The sequence below is a fragment of the Equus asinus genome, chromosome 9 (genome assembly GCF_041296235.1).
Source record: "Equus asinus isolate D_3611 breed Donkey chromosome 9, EquAss-T2T_v2, whole genome shotgun sequence".
In the NCBI taxonomy this organism is placed as follows: Eukaryota; Metazoa; Chordata; class Mammalia; order Perissodactyla; family Equidae; genus Equus; species Equus asinus.
In genome coordinates, this window is record NC_091798.1 from 48363970 (window position 1) to 48388656 (window position 24687).

Sequence of the window (24687 nt, forward strand, 5' to 3'; positions counted from 1 at the left end):
GTGCCAAGGAATGTATTTAAATACTTTAAAAACATTAGTTCATTGAATCTGGATCAGAACTTTTTTAAGAAGTCCAGATTTGAACTTAAGCCCGTTTAAGGCCATCACCTCTGTATTTTCCATGACCTTATTATGCTTTTTCTGCTTGAGACATTTTCAAAACCCATACTGAAGGAGAAGTTGGAACTGCTTTCACGGTGTGATTTTGAGTGCACACAGGGATATGCTTATGACTCTCTACTATGACTTTCCCTTTCATGTAGATGCATAACATTAACCCAGTGAGGGACAATTATATATTTCTGTTCTACAGTTACACTGAAGGCTAAAGATGAAGATTGGTTTGGGAGCAATAGCAAAGCAATAAACTCATTCATGCTGAAATATAAATGACCGATAGTATCATAGATGAGCACAGAGGAGGGCTAGCGAGAGGAGAGGAGTATTAGGTGCTTGACTGGGCAGAAGAGAAGGGTAATGAGATGGAAGCCAGGGGGCCAGGAATTCAGGTGAGCAGCCTCCCAATTCTGAGTTACCCCTGCTTAGTGCCTTTAGAGACCTTACCTGTGCGTGGCCCTGGACAGCCAGGTGTAACCTACTGCAAACAGATGCTTTCCATGTCTGCCAGAGACCTGAACATGTTTGAAATCCTTTAGAGGCAAACACTAGGCAGTCAAGCTTTGAAAGCAGGAATTGTAAGTGGTTGTTTACGAGGGGCCACAGTGAGCGTGGGCCTGCTCTCAGGAAGTCCATGAGACCTTCATTTCTCCTTAATTCAGTTCTAATTGGCCTAAAATCTATTCTAGAGGAGAGCAGGACTAAGAAGTCAAGGACTACAAATATATTTAAGACAATTTTTGTGCACAATGATTTTACTGTAAAGCTACACTTTAGTGTACTTTATTTCAAGTATCTTTAAGAGAAATACAACAAAATGATATGGCAACTCCTAAGGGCAAAAGCTGATTAATAGGAAGAAAGTCCCTTTTTTGTTTCATGCACAAAATAATCTGGGGGTGGGAGGAGTCCTGAAAGAAGAGAAAGGGATGGAGACGAGAAACTTGAGGAAGTGTGTTCTAGGAGAAAGAGAAGGATGGTGATTTAATTCTCCATCTATGGCCAGAACCATGCCTCCAGGTATCTGCAGGCAATGTAGGATGACCTTGGGGTGCCAATAGCTGGCACATAGTAGTAGTAACAACTGCCATTAACTAAGCAGCTAGTTACTAGGAGCCAGGCATTGCTCTGATCTGTCTTGTACTGAGTCCTTAGGCAAGCCCTGTTGGAGAGGTGATATATTCTTTTTTCAGAAAGAATAATTTGCCCAGGGTCCAACAGTTAGCAAAAGGCACAGTTAGGATTCAAACTCTGTTTTCTTAGTATTATTCCCTCTGCTTTTCTAGGGTCTTCCTCCTAGGCCATGGCTGGCAGTATATACTTACTGACTGCCACCAGGGGTCACACTAGTCAATTTGGATCAACTAGTAAACACAATTGGATCTAAATGCAATTAATTATATAACTATGGCCTGTCCAAGTTTAGGTCTACTAAAATTGCAACACGAAACTGAAGCATTATAAAGGATTACTGGGAAGATAAGAATATGTTTGAATAAAGTCTCCCCCCTTTTTTTTCTGGCTTAAACAGGAATAAAGCAAGATAAAACAGCATGAATCCAACCCAACAGGCAGCACACCCAGAGGCTTTTATCCTGTATCTCTGGCACTAAGCCAAAAAATGATCTGCTCGACTTTCCAGTGACGACAGGAGGGTGGGGTGGCGAGGAGGTAACTGTTTTAATGACAAAGTGAATATAGTTTGAACATTAAGACAAAGCTGCTGACAATTGTTGCTGCTGTTTTGTTCTCTATCGAACACTATCAAAGTGTTTAATTTTGGTTGTATATAGTGACTTTTCTGTGGTTTTGATCTCCAGAATTCCTACTTCCCAAAGGACAAAACTCAGATTGCAATTCTTCAAAACGTTTCATAGGACAAAGTAGAGAAAGCCAGTGTATGTCAAGCGACGTTGGATTTTTACAAGACAATTACATTTAACTGTATGATCAACAATACATCACACTGCATGAACATGTTTTTTTGTAAATGTTTATTTAGAAAGATTTTTAAGAAAATTAAAGTGTGGCAGTTTCTCTAGATGAAAAAAGTGCTAATAGTCACTATGGAAACCAAGATGCAGACAACAAGGAGCAAAATCAGACCTATACGACAATATTTTGAATGCTTCTCTTGTTCTTCTTCTTTTCTCAATAGGGTATCAAAACCAGGTGTGTACATGTCTCCCAACCAAAACCGTAGGTCGTGAGGATTTTCCTAAAAGAAAATTACACGGAGAATAGGATCAATTAGTGATCAATCAGTGTTACCAACTATTTGAGGTTGCAGAACAAGACACTGTCAGAAGCCCCGAAGGTCCATGTTCACACTGTCTGGAGGGGAGGGTTAAATGTCCTGGCTCACATAAGAGAGGCCAGGCTTCCCTGAGTAGCATAAACGTGCAGCTACAGCCTCCTGGCTGACCGGAAGTCCCTGCAGCTCCAATTTGCAGGTCTGCTTGAGAATTCGTTAGGAGGTCCGCATGATTTATTGACTGACATTGGAGGGTCACAGAGTGTTTCTGTCATGTTAGCCAATTTAGTGTCCCTTACATCTCATAAACAATGCTTGTCAATCAGCTTAGTGAGTTGAAATAAAATGAAAATTCCTTGCTTTAGATGAGCCTCAGAGATTTGATTTTGACAGCCTGGTAGGGATAAACATGTTTGATGAGTTTTTCAGTAAATCCAGAAGCTGATTTCCATGGAAGGTGGAGTGAGACCAAGAGTCAAGAGTCCCTTGCATGCTTCTCAACCTGCTGGTCTTCCTTGTAGAGGGCAACAGCATGTTGGTGTACAGAAACTTCGGCACTATTTGACCTTCTGAAGGAAGGATCCAATGTATCCTTCCCCACATCAGCTCCTATTCCTCATTTCTGTTTCTTTCACCAGCCTCATCTTCCTTTCAGCCCTGCCGAATTGTCTTCAACTCAACTTTATCTCCTATGTCCAATAAATCACCTGCAAACCCTACTATCCATACATTTAAAAAAAATACATCTTCTCTTATTATCCCCTGTAATGCTTCAGTGCTAGAGATTCAGTGTCTATGCCTGGCATCTAGTAGACATATAACTAATTTATGGTGAATGCTGAATCTCTGTTTTCACAATTCCACCTCAGGCATCATTATTTCTCAACTGAATCATTGCAATGGCTTGCAGCCAGGCTGCCCACCCTCTCTCTGCCTCTCTAGTCTCAGTGGACTTAAAGTCAGCCAGTTTCCAAGGCCAGCCTCAGGGGTGAATGAACTAGCTTCAGACTTAATTGTACACTGCTAGAAGAAGAGTGTGCATGTATGTAGGAAGCTGGGTGGATTCTGGTGATGGCAATACAATTCTTCCCTCACATTGCTACTAATTGCAACTTCCTAGTCTTAGAAAAGCTAACATATTAAAATAAACTTTGGATGACTTGTGCAGGGTAGATGATTTAAAAACCCTTGTCTACTTTACTCTTATCCTTCAGTTTGTTTCTGTCCTAATCAGAGGCCTGCACTTTGCCTGCAAGTTTAATGCCTTCATTCTTCAATGAGAACTTCCATAATGGAGACTATCTTCTCTTACATTCTGCTTATAGCTTGCCTTGGTAACTAAATATGGGGCTTCTTTTCTGCTTTCTTCTTTATAAACTCTCAGTAATTTAGAAAAATGAGAGTGGCCAAAGGCACTTGGAACTTTTACAGCCTGTAAGTGGTGAAAAGATTTCAGAAAATAAGTTAGGGGTTCTGTCTAGTAATTATGAGATATGCCTAGGAATGGTCATGAAAGAAGTTGAATTAATGAGGTATGGAAAGAAATTCTAATGAAAACAAAAGTCATGACTTCCGGAAGCATCCCTCAAAAAAGGTTTGTGCTGAAGAATAGCATCATGAAGTCTATAAAGGGGCCTCTGACATGAGGGATTGTTGCTTTGAGGTGAGTGAATGTGCGTGGAGAGGATGGGTAAGGAGGGGGCAGACCCTGGTTTCAGGAAAGCAATGAAAATGCATGCATCGTATTCATGTTCAATCTTCCTAAATATAACTCATGGAATTATCCAACAAAAAAGTTACTACTTATTGCCAATGATGCTCAATTTCCTTAGCCTTACATTTGAACATTTTCTTTTAGTTTATTTTTTAGGCTTATTTTTCCATTTTTCTCTTAAACTGTAGCTCCAGCAAAACTGGACTACTCCTTATTCTGATAAACCTTCTCACTTTCTTGTATTTGTACCTTTTCTCTTGTTACTCCTGACAGAAGATTCTCCTCACTCATGTACGCCATCTATATCTTTTGGAATTCTACGCATCCTTCCAGCCTAGCATAGATTAACTTTTTTATGAAATGTTTTTATAATCCAACGTGATTTGTCCTCTTATGAATCCGCACAGCACTATCTACTATTGTTAGTCACTATCCTCTTCCTCTATCTTGTCACTTCTTCCATCTTGCTTTATAGGTACTGTTTGTTACTTTGCTCAGTTAAATGAATTTTTTGAGGGCAGGCACAGTAATATTCATCTTTATTGTCCCCTTGTTATTTATATAAATGACAAAGAGAAGGGAAGAGTCTCTGGTACACAGTCAAGAAATGTTTGTGAAATAAATCAATACTTTTTTTCTAGTTGTAGAAGGTGACTTAGAGGTCCTGATCTTCAGACTACTGATAAAAAACACAAGATTATTGTTCCTATGGGGGAGCACCTGTTATGGAAACTTCTCTGGGAAAGAGGCTACATTAAGAAGGAGATACATTAATTTACTAGGAGATTAAGAAATTGCAAAGACTCTGGACAAGACGATATTTCAAGGAGTGCACATTTGAGATTTTAAAAAGTCTACGATTTTAAGGGCACAAATGCTGTCCCTTTCAAAAGAAAATATCTTCAGGTGCTTAAGGTATAGGGCTTAGAAGAGATACACATTGTTAAACGGAGGGTCCTGGGAAAATGTCAGGCCTTCCTGGTGCTAGGGCAGGCAGAGGCAAGCCAAGGCTGGGTAGGAATCCAGTTCACTCAGAAAACAGAGGGCCACTCTCTCTGCTTTTCAGGTATTTCTAGATCTTCTAAGGGATGAGTAACACCAGGGGGAAAAATAAGAAAGAAAAACTTAAGTTGGGTTTAAGCTGGGTGAATGAGTTCATTGCATACTTCTCCTCTGTTGAAATGTTTTTGTTTTGTTTTGTTACGGAGACACAGGAAAATGTCCAAAATGTAAATGTGCCATCTTAAATCATGGGGTAGGCTTGAAAGAAAATGATCTCTCGTGAGAATTGCCTTGCACACTGCCTAAGACAGAGCATTTAATAAACATTTTTGAATAAATGTACAATAAGGAATTCTTAAGTATTTATGAACAAAAACAGTCACAAAACCAGGGGAAAACATAGCAAATTAATTTTCAATAACCTTTTACCTTCCAGGTAAATCTTTCTTCTGTACCACATTGTTTCTTCCTCTCTACACAATACAGATGTTAGTAATTGCTGAAGTTGTAAAACTCAGAACAAATAAATAAACACAAATACTGATTAGAAGAGAGAAAGGGAAGCTAGAGGCCAAAATGACATGGAATCTGGAGATTTCATGTCCAGTGAAGAGTGCCTGTCACCTGCATACCCACTTCTTTTAGGATTATTTAACTGATTTCCCTCATCAGTAGGAGTTGATTCTTAGCCTTACGTACCTTCAGATGCCCAGAAAGGTTCGTGTGCAGGGAACGTTTGTCATATTCCTCAATGGTCCATGAAGGATTCTTTTTTCTTTCTTCCATAGCTTCCTCCAAACTCATGTCACCATATAGTGGGTTGTTCTTCAGAACCGATGACAGAGGTGGAGGTCTATCTGCAGCGATGGCACCCTCCACCCTGGACCCCCTCATTCGCTGAGCAGTAATAATCCTCTTTTCTCTCTGTTAGGAGGCATAGTGACAAGGCTTCTCTTACCAATGGGCCACCGATGGTAGAGAATGCAATGCGAAATAACTGTACCTGAAAATTTGCTGATTCTGCCTAGAAACACAATAGATTTGGACAATGAATAAGGAAAGGATTATAGTATCTGGTTTAACCCAGAATCCTATCATTAACTGAGTACTTTCTTTGCGTGCTATCTTGTTCCGCTTTAGAAATCAGTTATTTAAATGCTATTTTATAACTAGAGAGAAAGAACGCTGTTCTTTAATTTGAATAGAATTCTGAACAAAGCTATTTTTTTCCCAGCTCACTTGCATTGTGATATAAGGGCATTTTACTTCTTTCTATTTATGCATTCCATGACTGATAAAAATGATTTTTAACATTGCTGTATTAATCCAGCAAAGCCAGGATTAAAAGGCATTTATAGATATCCCTTGGTTTTCATGAAAACTCTCTCTGGACTCCTATTTCAGACAGCTTGGAGAACTGGACTAACTTAGCATCGTACCCCTATGTGTTTCTACAGACCAGCTGGCTATTAGATGGCTCTCATATTTACTTTTAGGTTTTTAAAAACTTTTTATTGAAGCACAATATACATATAGAAAAGTGCACCTATCATAAATATATAGCTCAATAAATTTTCAGAAAACTAATAAACCCAAGATTCTATGAAGAAACAGAACATTACCAGCACACCTCATGCTCCCTTCCAGTCACTGCCCCTCCCCCTGCCCAAGGATAACTAGTATCCTAAATTCAACAGTGCAGGTCAGTTTGTACTCATTTTGTATTTTATATAAATGGAATCTTACAATGTATGCTTCTCTGCATCTGGTTTGACCTTCAGACATTTACTTTGTTTTGTTTTTTTTCTCATGACTACAAAACTATCATGAAGTTAGAAAAATTTTAGATTGAAATTTGTTCACCGGCCAAATAAAATTGAGAAGAAACAAAAATCTTATAGAGTAATGCCTCACTTATCATGGGGCATCACAAGAGAGAAATTCCACAGAAGTTAATTTTCAGAGAACAAGTTTAACCCTTAGAAACTGGTGACACATTTCATTAAATTACAGCAACTTTTCAATAAATCTGTCTCACATGTTTAAGCCTTCCTAAAGAGAAGTTTCAATAGCAATTAATATTCCTCTGAGTCATATTTATGATCATCAGTACACTGATTCACTCAGTGCCTATTGGGGTATATAGGTCGCATTAAATATGTGTTTCTATAAACTAAATTGTAAACTAATATTACATATATTTTCCTTCCAAAATGGCTGGTAGGCCAAAAAAAAAAAAAAATCATCTAGATAAAACCATTCACATTCTCTTTGGCCTTAGATTTCCCTAATTTTCTTAATCCATACATTTTTTACATACTTAGAGATCAAGTTGGGGATCTTCTCTCATTTTACTAGGTTGTTGGTCTGCTCAAAATCAATTTATATTCTATAACACTGAAGTTTTCAATGAAATAATAAATCATCTTGACTTAGCATTTGTCTTTAAGATGGATGACCTCATAAAAAATGTTTCTGAATGAGGAAAAACAATTTGATATGAAATTTAGATTGTTTCAGCTTAGCATAATTCTGACTCAAGTTTTTTTCTTCAAGGCTAGACATCTTTGATCATCTTTGAAGAAGGATAATTCTTCTGACACTGACAAATTGGCTGTGTCAGTTTTCTTGCCTGCTAGATTATTCCTTGAGCTTCTTAAATAAGAAAGCTCTGTAAATGAGGAAAATACAGTTTCAGGGCCTAAGAAAAATAATACACTCTATTACAAAGTATAAAGACCTTGAAAAACTAATATACAAAAGATAGCAAAAAGAATCAAAGCTATATTCTAAAAAGAACATTCAAGCTCTTAATTCTAAACCATATTGTTAAAAGTTTGAGGTTCATCCTAGAACATGGTGCCATTTATTTTTGTGTTGCATGACAATTTTATGCCTGAAGAACGTGTGAAGGAAAAATTAATAGAATAACGTTATTAAAAATTTTATGGTAGAATAAAAATTATTAATTATAGTTGGGGTTTATTTGTATTTTGATAATTTTTTCAAATAGCTTAATAAAGAAAAAAAAAGCATGTATTTGACTCCAACTTTTCACTCCACAATCTAGATAGACTACGTTAATCAAAAGCAAACTCAACAGTAATTCCATTATTTTAGCCATATGGGCTGTAAAATAATTTATATTTTAAAATATTTGTTTTAGGGGTGCTGGCCCGGTGACATAGTGGTTAAATTTGCACACTCCGCTTTGGTGGCCTGGGGTTTGCAGGTTTGGGATCCTGGGTGTGGACCTAGCATGGCTCATCAAGCCATGCTGTAGCAGCATCCCATGCAAAGTAGAGGAAGATTGGCTCTCATGTTGGCTCAGAGCCAATCTTCCTCATCACCCCCCCCCAAAAAAATTGTTTTAAAAAAGTAAAACTTTAAAGCTTACCTAGACTTTTCTGTATTAACCATTATCTTGTCCATTTATCCTCAATACACTTTAATGATTATTTATATTATTTACATATAAGTAAACTATGATTCAATAAAAAAGTGAAATAGAAGACATATTCAGGCAAACAAAAACTGAGAGTATACAATTAATAGGCCAATAGACAAGGAATCTGTAAAAAATACACTTCAGAGAGAAGAAAATTGATACTAGAAGGAAAGATTAAGATGCAAGCAGAAATACTGACCAAAAAAAAAGAAAAAAAGAAAGAAAATTGATAAATATATGTATAAATCTAAGCAAGCATTGATTTTTATGGTAAAATAGAAATGATAACAATAATCACTAACTGTGAGTTTTAAAATAAGAGACAACTAAAACACCAGACGGTGAAAAGTTTAACACAGATATTTTTGATTAGAACATTTTAAGAAATCATTTTGGTGAAAGGATAGAGATACGACTAAAAAGTAGAGAATGAATGTATTTCTTCTAAATCAATAGAGCAGTAGAAAAAAGATAAAGGAAAGTTGATTAATCTATAAGACAAGAAAACCGAAACAAAGAATATTAGGAAGAAAATAGAAAAGTTTCAGAAATAATCATGTTAAATGTAAATAGACTAAGCCCTTTATTTAAATGACAGAGATTGTCAGATCAAATTTTAAAAATTGAAGGGCCGGCCTGGTGTTGTAGCAGTTAAAAGTTCGCATGTTCTGCTTCAGAGGCCCGGGGTTCACCAGTTCAGATCCCATGTGCAGACATGGCACCACTTGTCAAGCCATGCTGTGGTGGGCATCCCACATATAAAGGAGAGGAATATGGACATGGATGTTAGCTCAGGGCCAGTCTTCCTCAGCAAAAAGAGGAGGATTGACGGCAGATGTTAGCTCAGGGCTAATCTTCCTAAAAAAAACAAATTAAAAATTGAATTTAATGACATAATATTTACAAAAGAAATGCCCAAAATATAAGGACTCAGAAAGAATGAGAGTGAAAGAATGTAAAAAGATATAGTGGGCAAATATAAACAAATGAGAGCTGTGTGTTGTGGTGACTGGTTAAATGCTCTCCAATTTTGTTTTCCCTTCCTGAGCATATAGGATGACTGCCTTTCTCACTCTGCCTTGAAGTTACATTGGGCCAGCTCTCTTCTGGTTGATGATGTGTGGACAAAAGTAACAGAAATCACTTCTAAGCCTGGCCCCTGCTATCTCCTGTAAGATTTTGGTTCACTTGTCCTCACTTTCTGTTTTTGTGTCACTGTAAGCAAGGGTTCTGAGATGGCAGAGCTATAAGATGAAAGTACTTGAAGTCCTGGGTTACTTCTTGGAAAAGAGATGCCCCAAAAACTTGTCTGCTCTTTCTCAGACTTTTTGTGAGCATGAAATTTTTTTTCTTTTTAGTTACTCATATTTTGTGGAATGTTTGTCATCACAGTGTAGCCTGGCCTACTATCCCTAATACAGAAAGTGATATCTTGAAATTCCACAAATGTGTAGCCTTGGCTTAGCTGTCAAGAAATGGAAAGGGATGAAAGGGATATCAGAAGCTGGATTGATGGTTATTCATGTCATACAGTGAAAAACATTTGGTATATGTATCATCTGTGGAAAGATACTTGCAAATAATCAGAGCTTTTATGTGCATATAATGATTCTTGTACATATGTACACTAATCAGAACATTGGTATACTACAAGAAAAAGATGAGATTAGAAAAAGAACTGGACAGTTTGAAAGAAGAAATGAAAGAGAGTAGAGAGAGTATGGAAATTTGATGCATTCTATTGTTGAAAATCTGTTTATAGACCCCAAACACTAAGACATAACTATTTAAAAAAATTGAGCAAAAAAGCCCATTAAAACTTCTCAGCTGAATGAACTGACTCAAGGTAAAGATTGTGTTAAGGGCGTAGTTTCATGACTATTATTCCTAACACCTTATAGGTAGTTGTCATTGAGTCAAAGGATAGAGAAATGGAGGCAGAAAAGCAAAACATTAAAGTCTATTTAAGAGCTATGCCTTCAAAGAACTTTTAGGTGTATTTATTGACAGGTGGAACTGACTGCAAGTAAATAGATATGATTACATTAATAAATAGCTTACTCTAAGTTATTACCAAAGAAACCACAAGCGTAGACCTAAAAAGCTTTTGATTGTTTGAAATTAAAAAACAAAACGAATAAAACAACAATAACCCTATACTTCTAAATATCCATAAGTAGGAGTAAACTTTGAAGCCTATACAGCCTTGGAGGAGGGCCCACTTTTCATGTGGCTCAAGGGGATGCTTCCCAGAAGGTGGAATCAGGGAGTATAGAGAACAGTACATCAGGAGGTCTGCTATAAAGCAGAATCATGGCCTGATAAATCTTCTCCATCTTCAAGGAAGGAGGCCCGCACAAACTATTCCCAGTGGGATCTCAGAATTACTTTGGAGTAGTGACTGTTGTGTCTTCCATTTTTCCCATTCAGAAAGGAAGAATTACTGTAGTAATCCTGTTCCTAGTCCAACAGAGTTTATAGGATAGTATGGAGGGGGGCATCTGCCAAATGTAGTGACTGGTTCATGTTGGGATTAGTACCTCTAGGGAAAGGGTGAATGCAATGTGTGGAAAGATGAGATATATATGTATATATATGCTTAACAGAATGATAGACTGTCGCAGGGCCTGGCCAAATGCTCAGTAAACCCATTCCTCTTCATGGGCATACAACAGCTGAGTTGGGACATATGACCAATAGAACTCAGGCTTAACCTCTAAAATCCTTGGAAAGATCATTGACTTACTCTCTCCCTTTCCTATCTACAAGCCTGACAGAGATTCTCATATAGTAGAGCCTCACGAAGGAATAGTCTGGATTCCACTTGGAAGCAAGCCCCCTAGGATATCTATACCACCCACATCAGATCTTGTGTGAACGAGAGACAGATTTTATTGTGTTAAATCACTAAGAACTTGGGCATATTTGCTTCTACCACATAACTTAGCCTGACCAACCACTAAGAAAGTATATAAATAACAGACAAAATAGGCTTTCAGGTAAAAGACTTTGTTAGATATAAAGAGTGTTGCTAGAAAATGAATAAAGTGGACATCATCAGTAAAATATAATAATTCTAAACTTGCAGGCACCTAATAAAATAGTCTCAAAATCTATAAAGTAAAACTTAAGATAATTACAAGGAGAAGTTTATACATATAATTTTTTTACCAAGCAGACAAAACAATTATTAAAGATAAAGAGGATTTGAACAATAAAACCAACAAATTTGACCACGCAGTTTACTGACGTCTTTACTAAACAATTGAAAATACTCATTTTTAAAAATATACATTGAATATTTACAAAAATTGATAATGTGCTGAATTCTAAAACAAATTTCAAACATTCAATAATATATGGATCAGGCTCTTTGACTATAGGCAACATAGTTAGAAATTTCGATATCAATATCAAAGAAATAATTTAAAGTATCACATTTTGTAGAAATTTCAGAACCATATCAAAGAAATAATAGTGGAAATTAAAAAATTGGGGACAGAATGAAAATAAAAAATGCTACATTTCAAAATTGTTGGCTTGAGCTAAAATGATTTTTGAGGGGGTATTATAGGTGTATATGCTTGTATTATAAAAGCAGAATGAAAAAATTAATGAGGTTATAAGTATCCAGTTCAAAGCCTTAAAACAAAGCCACAGAGTAAATCTAAGAAAACAGTCAAAAGGAAATAGAAGCAGAAATCAATAAATATTACAAAGAAAAAACCCCCAAATATACAATGGAGGGGATCCACAATATTGAAAGTGATTTCTTTACAGGGCTAAATAGATTGAAAATATCTCTGGGAATACTTCTCAGGGGAAAAAAAGGAAAGATACAAACCCACAATGTTAGAAATGTATAGGGAACATGAGAAGAAACATAGCAGAGATTAAGAAATATAACAGGAAAATAATCTGAGCAGCTTTAAGAATTTATATACAGTTGAGCCATTTCCCACATAATATAACTTACCAAACTTAATTAATAGAAGCAAATAGAAAATTTTAATGAACCTGTGATAATTTGACCAACTGAATCAATAGTTTAAAATCTACCCCAGCCACACACAAATTTAAGAACACTAGCTTGAAGGAGTGGTGTAATTAATATTCAGAATTCTTAAAAGAGATTATTTCTGTCTTAGTCAAACTCTTCCAGAAAATAGGAAAACAAGGAACACTCTCCAACTCATTTTATCAAGTTAGTATAAACTACAGACAAGGGAAGTAAGTAAAAGAAAAGGTAATTTAATTATAGGCTGATTTCTCTTATAAACATGAATGCAAAAGTCATTAATAAAACATTGCTAAACAGAATCCTACAATATGTGCAAATTATACATACCTGGATAAGACAGTTTCATACCAGAAAACAATGTTTTACCAAGAGGATGGTTTAATATTAGAAGATTAATGTAATTCCCCACATTAACAGGAAAAAACAACACAGAATTTTGTAATAGATTATGAAAAATATTTTCAAAATATTCAAGCATATTTAAAGCTAACTTTCTTAGCAAACTAGAAATAACAGGGAATTTTCTTAAACTAAGAGAATTTGCCAAAAACTTCCAGGGCACAGTTTACTTAATGGTTGAAATATTAGAAGCATTTGTTTTAGTTTCAGAATTAATACAAGGATGCCAGTAATCACAAACATTCATATATTATTGCGTTGGAAGCCCTAAGCAATACATTAAGATTAGAAAAATAAATAAAAGGAATTAGGGTTGTAAATAATTGAACCAAAACAGCAGATGACATGATTACCTATAGGGATATTTACAGTCAAAATAAAAAAGATTTTAACACAATTTCTGGATTCAAAATCAATATATAATAATCAATAGCATGCAGGAATGATACTTTATTATAAAACATGATTTAAAAGGTCCTATTCTTGACAGCAATAAGTACTTATAAGTATTTATATATAAACCTAATGACTGTATGCAAAACTTCTATGTGGACTATTGTTAGACAAAATTGAAGGCCATATGAAGAGCTGAATAAGTGGAAATATATATCATGTTCATGGATTGGGAGAATCAAGACCACAAAGACTTCCATTTTCACCAAGTTGATCTCTACATACAATGTAATTCCCATCATAATCATAATGCAAACAAGGCATTTTGTGTATATTTCACGTGTGGATGCACAAACAAACTTTTCCTATAAAGCAACTCCCCATTGACCACAGTAATTCTGTTTTCCGAATTACTGGAATGGTTATAGTTATAAAACACAGATTTCATCATGTGATCTTCTTGCTAAAATTTTCCACCAACCCCTCCAAATTTTCAGGATAAAATTTAAAATTTCAGACACCACTCACTGAGCCTTTGTGGTCTGACTCAGGCCTCTCTTGAATCTTATCTCCTGTCTTCCCCTCCATGGAACCAGAGCTCTAGAGTCCCACATGTGCTAATTTAACACACACGGTGTCTTGAGTTCAGGCTTTAGGGCCAGAGGTGCTTGGGTCTCGTTTGAGAGTGGTATGGTGGGACAATTTGGGTGTTCTGACAGCACACCATCTATGCTAGATTTCTGATCCTTTTGGAGATTTCGTGAACTGCATAAATGTAGCATAACTTGATAAATCATCTTCTGATATTTGCAAGTAAAACCTTGAGCAACTCAGTGATGCTCCTAAGTCTACTTCCTAGATAAAAATTTAAGCACCTCAAAAAGTCCTATAACATCACCCCAAATACAAGCTTAAAAATGAAAGACTATTGTATATGCAGGGCTGTTCTTTTCAAATAGTAAATGGAGGATTGAGAACAGAGACATTCTTAGACAAGGCATGACGTACGTGTTCAGAGACAGATTGTTAAGAAATACAGTTATAGTATACAAAATCTCCCAAGAAAACCCTGAGACTTAAAAAAAGAGGCATTAGAATTCAAGGGGAAAAGATAGCTATAAGACAAAAAAAAGTGAGGAAAGGTGATTCGGAAATAAAGCCAGTAAATGACGTTGTGTAGGAATCAAGGGAAGAGTAACCTCTTACCCTTCGCCTTTCACCCCAGCTCATGGGTTTAGTGCGGAATCCTCCTGGGTTCTGAAATTGATGTGATGGAAGCCAGGAAAAGATAATAAAGAGATTAGTCTGAAAAGATTCTGAAGTCTAACTGCTAATCCAAAAAAAGGCCCACCACCATATCTGAAAAAACATATTTTATCATTTAAACTAAAAAATAGCCTTTTCCTTTCATTACCTCGTTTTATGAAGGGATTGGAAGAAATATTTGGAATACAATTCCAAATGCCTTCATCAGATACATGCTCCAAATTATTTTAACAACCAGAAACATTAGAGTTTGGAAAGTTTGTTCATTGCAATGATCTCAAATTTATTGTGAAGCTTCTTTATTTCTCTAGTGAAATAATTTAAGAAGGAGTATAAATATAGTAGAATCAAGGAAATTCCGCTTGTACTCTCTCCCTGCATATACCGGTGACCAGTTTTATCTGCATGAAGGGAACTGACAATATCCGGGGCTCCTGGCACGCCAGAGAACATCAGTGCCTGCTTTTCTGTAAGTGTGGTATTGCTTTAGCTCATGTAAAAATGGCTTAGCGAATTTCCTCTGAAAGTGGAATGTGATTTAAAAAAAAAACTTAAAAGAGAAATAATGGATAGAAATATGATACATATATTTAAGAATTCAACTTCATATTTGGGATCAAAGGGATCTTTCACTGTTGAGTAACCACTAATTTTGAAGACTATGTTTGTAGTTTAAGTCCTTTGACGTTCCATGAGGTAGTCTGAATCCCAAACAACGTGTACTGGGGTGTTGTGAGACCGAAGAATAAGCTGGCACAACTCTGAAGTTTGTGTAGATTTCACGTAAGTATAAAATCTACTGCTTGAGTTAGCCACATAGCTTGACAGATGTATTGACTACATTCCCCAACACGACCATCTACAAAACACAGACACACATGCACTCACATCCCTCTATCCACAGTACAAACCAGAAAATGCAAGTGGTATTATCTGCTATTTTCCAAATTCTAATGGAAGGGTAATTTCAACACCTTTGGAATATTGGCAAATGACAATAATAATAACAACAATACGTATTTCTTGTACTCTTATATAAAACCCTCTCAATTGTTTTTACCTCATATTATTTTATTTGCTCTCACTTTTAAGGAAATATGTAAAATGAATATTATACTAATTTTGCAAGTGGAAGTACTGAGGCATGGAACGAATAAGGGCCATAATAGGTGTCTGTCAAACTGGCTCACTGTGGGTTTAAGAAAAGAAACCAAGTTTCTAACCTCTTTATTCAATGTTCTTCCCACTGGCTTCATGTCTCCCCAACAGAGTGAGGGTTTTAAATTAAGAACTACTTAACAGCTGTCACCTTACACATCCCTAACACCTCAATACATCTGGTACATTCAGTGCCTTCTTTCCGGTATCATTACAACTACTTAAAACTTTCAGATATCCATTTCTTTTAGATTTATTTTTTATCCAATGAGTATATCACTCCTGGATTTAAGTCCAGCTAAGGAGAGAATTACTTATTGACATATTGCAATTTAAAGTAGTGAATATAATTGTTGTTACTCATAATTTGTACTGCACCTACCCAACTATCTAAACTTATAATCGATTTACTCACTCCTCCATGCATTATTTCAACAGTAAATTGGCCTTTATGCAGTCATTTAACATTTCTTTTTAGGGTAAAAGGATAACTAAGTCAAATTCATCTGCAGTTTACAATTACCAGTAACATATTCAAAGACAGATGGAGCAGATTTTTACCTTCTTGATTTTTCCTTGAATAACCATTTCAACCCGTCAAGACCTGTTGAGAAATGCCCTTTAAAAACTTTGCATTTCATTCAGGTTTAGGGACAACATTCAACAGAGCTTCAAACTGTGAAGTTCCACTTGAAGGAAATAGGTCAACTCCAGTACCAAACAAAAGATGTTAGATCGATGTGTTCCAACCTCAAAGGAATTTATTGGATATGTTTTCTCAGACTAAACTTCATAGCATAGGAGGGCCAAGGTTTCCTGAATTGATTTTTGAATCATTTTTTTCCATGATATAAACAATAAGGAAGAAAAAAGAGAAATTTCACTGTATTTAACTTAAACTAAACAAAATACGGAAACAACTACCAGAAAGGTGTATATTGACGGGCGAAAGAGTTTTGAGGCTTACAAAAGGGAAGGATGCACAATTTTTAGAAAGTCAGTTGTCATAATAGCTGCCTCAGAATGGAAATAAATTAAAACCGTATAGGTGGAGGAAACACTTACATAATCATTCGGGTGTACTTGATTTGGAATGATCTCATGATAAAGGTCCCAAGGAGCCCACAAACACACCACAAAGGAGTCACTTTACACCAGGACTCATGAGTAGCAACTGTTTCTTAAAAGAAAACAAATTTCTGCTCAGGGAACTTGAACCACTCCAAGGATTTAAGGACCTGCAGTGGTTTGTGGGTCAGTCACATCTGTTCTGAAATGAAACTCTTCTTCCTGCTTCTAAATTGACTAACCCTTAACCCCATTAGCCCTCACGTCTTCAAACAAAGATTATTCCTGTTTCATGAGCTGTGCAACAGTCAGGGTCTTTATGTTTATTCCAGCACACGGAACACATCACAGTTTTATTCTTCTCTTTCGGTCAGCAAAAAGAAGGACGACGCAAAGAAGAAAGCAAGAAATAAAGTCTGCCTTGGGTTTGAAGGTCTGATTGTTACATCTTGTCCACATGGACACCTGTGGAAAATCAGAGTATCTCAAGTAATAACTAGCACCTTTCCAACGTGGAGAGTTTCATCTGTTTTCTTTCCTTCGATCATTAGGTTTCTATTGTTCTGCTGTCTGAGTCTTCTCTGCATGAAATGAGAGGCAGCCAGTCTAAATGAGGCGGAAGCAAGGTCTCCAGTTGTCTCAAAGGCTGTGTATGAGCCCACGATGTAAGCTTCTGCTGCTTTAGGCTTAGACTACACCAAAACATAGAGGTAGGTTCCCCCAACCAGGGCCCTATTTGCAAATATAAGAATTAGTTTGGAAACTTCTGAATGAAAGGAGTAAAATGAGGGCTAGGCAAAATGTAAAATGAACACAGGCTGAGAAGCTAGTGCTTGGAGAGAAATGCACGGGTGGGAGAATTCACATATTTTATAAAGCCATCAGAGAAAGTCTCCTTATGTTAAGGGAGAAAGACCTTTTCTATGTGGCAAGAGTGAACAGCTACCTTGTTCTCTGTTCCCTATAGCCTTCTTACTGCACAAATGATGAAATGGCAGACAGCAAGAGAGAAATGAGCCGCTGCCCCCATATTTCTGTGCTCTTAGATCTTACCTGTGAGTACACGAGGTTTTGCCACTGTTGTGCAGCAGGATAATTCCCACCTGGAAACCTCACCAGGCTTGCCTGGAGAAGGGCTGAGTTCCTCATTAAAGACTTCACATCGAGCTGCAGGAATTTGTCTGGATGGTTGTTATTTGGCAAAACAGAGAGTTCCATGTCTCCCTTCGTCTATTGTGGAAAACAAAGGCAACTGAGGCTGCTCCTGTCAGACCTGTCCATTATTAATGAGCCTGAGGATGCTCTGACTGGCACCTGAAACCAAGTCTCTCAGCTGTACTCGGAAGCCACTCTTGAAACGACACACCAACACACAGGAACAATGACACACCCTGCCTTACCTTTCCCACAACACATGTACCCACACCCAAGCATCCAGGGTGCTTGACAGATGGGGCTACACTCATTAAATTTAACAGGATGCTGAAATTAGATATGCGTGGCACTTCATGTCTTTCCATACAGTGTCAAAAATAGCAGTTTAAGAGGAACTTTTCTTTGGATAAAAGCTGCCAGAATTTCAGTGTCACAGTCCATAATTTGGAGCACATGAAATAGTCACCTGCAGAGAGACGTTACCTAATTTTTCTCTCTGCACGTTGCTGAGCTAACACAGCTGACTTGGCCCTGCCTACGCAGCCCCACATATGATACGCAGGATCTTGTTTCTTCTCATGTTTTGACTCCCAGAGTCTCAGGCTTATGTGAAACCTAACCACATTTAGGTTGTCAGCTTCAGTCTGAGTAGGGAAATGGCAAGAATTTGCTTTATAGTTTTCTATAGTGATTTAAAGCCCCAACCTGCTGCCCTGATCCATTCACTATCTGAGGTCCCTTTGACTCTGTTCTTGGCTGTATTCATTCCTACGCTGTGTTTTGGTGTTCACACAGTACAGTTGGAAGCATACAGGAACATGGCTGCTGGCTTTGGGTGACGTGCTGTGCTAAGTGAACCCATCTGCTGTTTAGAGAGCCAAGGTGAGAGTAAGGCTAAGGACAGTGTATCAAGTCAGGAAGTGATGATGACTTTAATGGAGATCAGCTCTGTCATTACAAGCCACTCTGCCTTAGGCAACCCACACTATTCACTGGAAGAATATGGATTTCCACCTAGAGAAAGAGGAAGCCTTCCCACTTGTGAGGAGGCAAAGGATAGACACATTAGCTGTTTTTAAAAGACACAGGTTGTTTGTTATGTTTGCACCTCTATAACCCATCTGATTCAGCAGAAAGGTTTCTCTTCCAGGGGTAAAGGGGTTACATGTGGAATGTATTAGCCTCAGATTTCAAGAGTGTCATATAGTTTACAAGAATCAGCCCTCAGGATGTTCTCGAATCAAGCAAGACACTAAAGAGCACCTACCTTCTTTATAGCAATAATCATGAGGGTGTTAAAAAATTCTCTCTTATAGTTGTAAAACTGGGTTAAACAATCAACATTTTCTATAAGAATCTTTTGCACCCCAACTCTATCACTATCTTACAATATTTGAAATACATTTGGGTGGTTTTATGAATACATTTACTGGAGAAAGTAAGAGGTACTTCATAACGTCAGTTAATAACAAAAACAAACACAAGCGTTTCAAGAATCAAGTGTACTGTATGTGCATGTGCTTGGTACTTTCTGGATTTTTCTAGTTGTTGTCAGAATACATCTAATGAACAAATATTTCTCAAGCTGTTCACTTTTCCTCAAAGATTCTTTGGGGACTAACACACGTCTTCAAGAAAAGCCTTATTTCTCTTTGGCTGTCTATATTGGCAGGTAGAGATACAGAACCCAGGTCCAAACATATTTGCTCAGGCCTTTTCGTTAGCCAAAGTATGAGGTAGGTGAGGTGAGCCTTCGGTTTTCCTTAGGTGTCCTTCCTTTAGATTTCCCCACCATGCTCTAGATGCCCAGAGGGTTGTATACTGTCTCTTTCTGTTTACAAGTTTAGTCTCAGACTTTCCATCTCCCACCATCCTTTGTCCACTCTCACCCCAAGCCATCAGTTCTTATTTCTCATTACTATCCCTGTAGGTAGCCTACATGACCGACAATCTAGAAATCAAGCTTTCTCCTCCCTCTCTGCTACTGTCCATCCTCCCCACTCCCCAACACCACACCTGTGCCTCCGCTTATGTCAGTCCTCCTGCGTGGCACCAGTTCTTCCCAATCCTGGCTGTTGACCACCTCCTAATCATCCTTCCTGGGCCATGGCTGATACTGAGCCTTTCACAAAAACGTTATATATTTTCCCTAGTAGGGGAAATGAGTTTTCCCTCCTTTGAAATCTTACAGTGATTTGTTTATACTCTCATCTTGCTATCTTTTGTTTGATAATGTAATTTACAGTTTTCTTTATGAACCTCTACTCTAGATGATACATTACAAAACAGTAGCCCTATTGGATGTTTCCTTCTCCACACAAGTCATGTCTGAAGAGCCTCATGAAGCCTTTGCTCAATAAATAATGATGTCTGCTGTTTCTTCCAGAGCCCTAAGAAGGGCTCTACTCTGGCTGGAAATAGATAATCCAATTAAATTTGATTTAAAAAATGGCCTAATACTCTGTTTTCCAATCAACGATGCTCGGTGAAAAAAGATTCCATTGCCAAAAATATTTATAAAATACTCTGTATTCTCTTCTGGTAGTTTATAATGCACAAACTCACATTGAAGATTCTGAGAAGTTCTACTTTGTTAATGCAGGCATTTTCCAAATTTATGTGATCACATAACACTCATTTCACTGTTTTCCTTTTAACTCTTCAAAAAATTTACCTGATAGTAATTGGACAAATATTGACTTGGGTTACTATTTCTTTGCTATCATTAATACCTTCATTCTAGAGTGACAAAAGGTGTAAATAAATACAAATAAAGAGCCATATTGCAGGGGTAATCTGGTGGAAATGTGGATCTCTGGGCTTCTCAACCCTTACCATGCAGTTAATCATTTGCTCTCTCTCTTTACAGTATATTTTTGTAAAAGTATCATTTCTTCTTGGATTTGGGCCCAGAACTATAGTATTTTGAATGATGAGAATTCTAAAAATAGAATTAAATATGGTTTACTAGGTAAAGCTATCTACGTATCAGTTAACTTTATTTTCTTCTTTTCTTTTTCTAATCCTCTCTCGCCTTTCCTTCATCCCTCCCTTCCTCCCTTCCATCTTTCCTTCCTCTCTCTTTCTCTCTCTCTCCTCCTTTTTTTTTCCCCTAGATTGTACCAATAACCAACTGAAATACCGAAAGTGTTTCTAGCTGAAAAGCCTGTACAATGTCCAGATGAACAGTTGGGGTTCATCAAATTATCTGAGAGAGTTTGAAAATTAGTTGGATCATTTTGATTACAAAGAAGGACTACGATTAGGTTATAAATTCTGTGCATCTATTGTAAAACATTTTAAAATTTGCTGAACAAGGGAGGCAATCAGGCTAACAGAGTGCACAGTATTTGGAGTCAGAGTGGCTCTATTACATCCAAATAAACTGTGTTCTTGAGCAAGTTACTGTATCTCTTTGAGCCTCAGTTTCCTCAGCTGTAATGTGAAGATACTAATAGTACCTTACAAGGTTGCTGGGAGGTTTAACAGCTATAGTAGTTAACAGAATGCTTAGCCTATATTAAGTTCTTAAAAAAGGTTCACTGTTATTTTAAGAGTGCATAAAAACATGGATTTTCATTTCAGTTGTCTCTGATATAAAGCAAACGGAAAAAAAATTAAAATCATATTAGCCATCTTTGGTTAGAAAGCAAACTGCATTTCCCATTTCCTAGAATCCCCTTCTTTGTGTGATTCTTGGTTAGAATTGGCCAAAAGAGGAACTTGCATGAGATTTGGAAGACAAAATGGAAGCAGCATTCATTAATCTGAAAGTCGTCAGATGCAGAGACAGACAGGCACAGGTGCTGGGCACAGATCACCTTTGCTCTCTTGAGCTCCATGCCCATTTCTTCTTTCCAATTGCTGGTCCTGTTGACCATCAGGAAACTCAGATCCGCTGCCAGATGTCTGCTGTGGACCTATAAAGGAGGAAGCTACACAGAGGCAACAGCATTCCATAGACATCTTTTACAAATTACCCCTTCCTAGTCATACTTACCTGGCTGTGCCTGGCTGCTCAGATTGGTTGGTAACCCCTCTGATCCTCCAACTCCTCTTAGGGTCCTTCAGTTCTCTAGCTCCTCCTGCAGTTGTGTGAATTCAAATCCATTATCCCATAATACTTTAACACTGCTCTTCTGACTGAACCCTCAGAATTATTGGTACCAGAAGTGTTTCCAAAAAACAGAAAAGTGGGACCCTGGTCATCCATGGTATATAATGGCAAAATAGTTATTTAAATTCTCATCTATAGTCACCAGGAGTGAAGTGCCTACAGAAAGCAAGGCTCTGGGTTACCAGTTATCCACTGCATTAAAACTTTTTCATAGAACCAAAAAGAATAATGCCTGTGGGTTAATTGCTTCTAAATGAGCTAGAGAACTCAGAGGAAGAGAATGATAAGTCTGGGGTTTTAAATTCACAGCTTAAGGTCTAAGTTGGGAACCAGAAAGCTTCCATAACTGCCTTGAAATAAAACCTTTTTGACTCTACTGCTGATGTTCCACCATCTGTCATGTCTTCTACATCCATATCCAGATTTAAGTTCTGGAAGATCCAAGGAGACCAGGTAAAAAGTGTGACTTGTGAGGTGTTATCATACATGCCAAAGGAATTGGAAGATTTTACCAATTCATGTTAACTGAAACCCAGGGTATACACATGGGGATGTTTCCTAATGGTGATTATACTAGGGTGGATGGAATACAACGTATTAGCCTAAATGTTTTTGATATGCATTCACTAAGTAGAGATTCTGGATTCATAGTGTTAGTTCATGTAGCTAGGAGTAACTCTTAATAATCTGACTGAAAACTAGACCCAATACCCAATGGCAATCCACTCTAAATGAAAGTAAGATGCCAAAACCTCCTTGCTATAATGTAATATGTACAAACTTTTAGGGAGATTGGTTTTAATATATTAGATGTGCTCACCCACCTGTTAAATGTGTCCTCTAAGAAGGTCCAGAGGACATTCCCTTCACCAAGGAAAATACATTGGTGAAGGCAGTATTGGAATCTTTAGAGATCTTCATAGTGGCTTTTTTCTGAAAACCAGTAATGACATTGAGAAATGCTGCCATTGAACCAGACTTCCTGAATTTAATGAGGATGATGGAAGTCCCTAAGGGCAGGAATGCAAAGGTTGTATTTCACTGCCAGAGACCACATGGCAGTGGTTACCATAAAAGGCAACAGAGTCAAAGGGATAAAGAGAATGGTTTGACCTGCAAAGATTTTTGGTATTGGCTAACTGACCATGGAGTCCATAGGACTGAAATAGACAGGCATTCTACTAAAGTCTTACTTGATTTGTATAAGCATGCAATCTCTTGACTTGGTGAAAATAAGTCTGATTTGAATCACCATACCAGGGAATTGCATTCCCTCGATCAATTTCCATATGAGAGCAGGTTCAGAGACCCAGAATTCTTTGAGTGAAGGGGAGGCTAGATCTCTTTGAGGAAGAATCCTGCCACACTGTCCAAAGTTCATACTGTAAATCTATCTTCTAGTCTTCCCTGATGGGAACTGTGTACTGAGGAAAGGAAAATAATTGAAGACTGTTGGTGATTACTGGATTACTGGCTCTAAACTGATACTAATTCCTGATAACCCTAAATTGCCACTGTAGTCCCACAATCAGAGCAAGAACTTATGGAAGTCATATAATTTAATCAAGCGTTGGCTTAAATCTGTCTCATAGTAGACCCAAGAGTCCCTGAACCCACTCCAAAGTTATTTTATGAATTCTGGAAGGCATACTTGGTATAGCAAGACTCAGAAACTGGCAGGACCCCTGCTCCCATTGTTGGTTCCATGACCTGTAGAATGAGGGCTCACGTGGTAGTAATGGTAATGAAGCTCCTAGAACTGCCTCTACATAAAATTGGAAACTAAGTCAATATTGCATTCCTTGATGGATTTCTGAATTACTTCCACTGTGAAGGATTTGAAGGATGCAGGAGGTAAATCCACCCTCCCCCCTTTTTTTCCTATTGTCCTGTGCAGAAGACAGCTGGATGTTAGAGAATTACACCGAATTATTACAAACTTAATCAGATGGAAGGGAAAAACTACATAGGAAGAGGAGATAGTCTCAATTCCATCCCTTGAGTCTCGAATCCATGAGTCTAGGTGGAAATATCACGATATATTGGTTGATGAATCAGACTGTATACAACATCTTAGAGGACCTCCAAAATGTTTTCACCACGCTAATGCCAGGACTGAATATTAAAAAAAAAGTCATTGCATCATTCTGTTAGGCCATCTGTTTCAGGATGATGGGGAACATGGTAATACCAGAGACTTACATGAACATGAGCCCACTGCCACATTTTATTTGCTGTTATGATTCCTGAAGAGAAACACTATCATATGTAATACTGTAACAGTGAAAGAGGCATTTGGTAAGTTCATGGATGGTATTTTGGCAGAAACTTTGCAGGCTAGGAAGGCAAACCCATAGTCAGGGTAAGTGGCTATTTCTGTGAGAACAAATCCCTGCCTGTTTTGTGATAGAAGTGAGCTAATGTAATCATACCACGATGAAACTGCTTTGGCTGGATTGGCAAGGACTTGGAAGAAGCATGATTTGAAAATTGGTGACAAGAGAGTTCTGAGGAAAAGTATGTGGACAGACCTCCTTGAATAACTTATATACTTATATTCCATTTGACTGCTCAC

At 37.4% G+C, this 24687-nt stretch overlaps 1 protein-coding gene across 1 annotated transcript; it reads right to left on the reverse strand.

Annotated features, from left to right (window-relative positions):
- Positions 1-2092: 2092 nt before the first annotated feature.
- Positions 2093-18174, reverse strand: MINAR2 (membrane integral NOTCH2 associated receptor 2). The gene is made up of 3 exons (XM_014859493.3): positions 17894-18174; positions 5787-6011; positions 2093-2335 (listed from the first exon to the last, which is right to left on the reverse strand). Exons 1-3 carry the CDS (start codon positions 18056-18058, stop codon positions 2156-2158), a joined length of 570 nt encoding a protein of 189 aa, XP_014714979.1. The 5' UTR covers positions 18059-18174; the 3' UTR covers positions 2093-2155.
- Positions 18175-24687: the final 6513 nt, after the last annotated feature.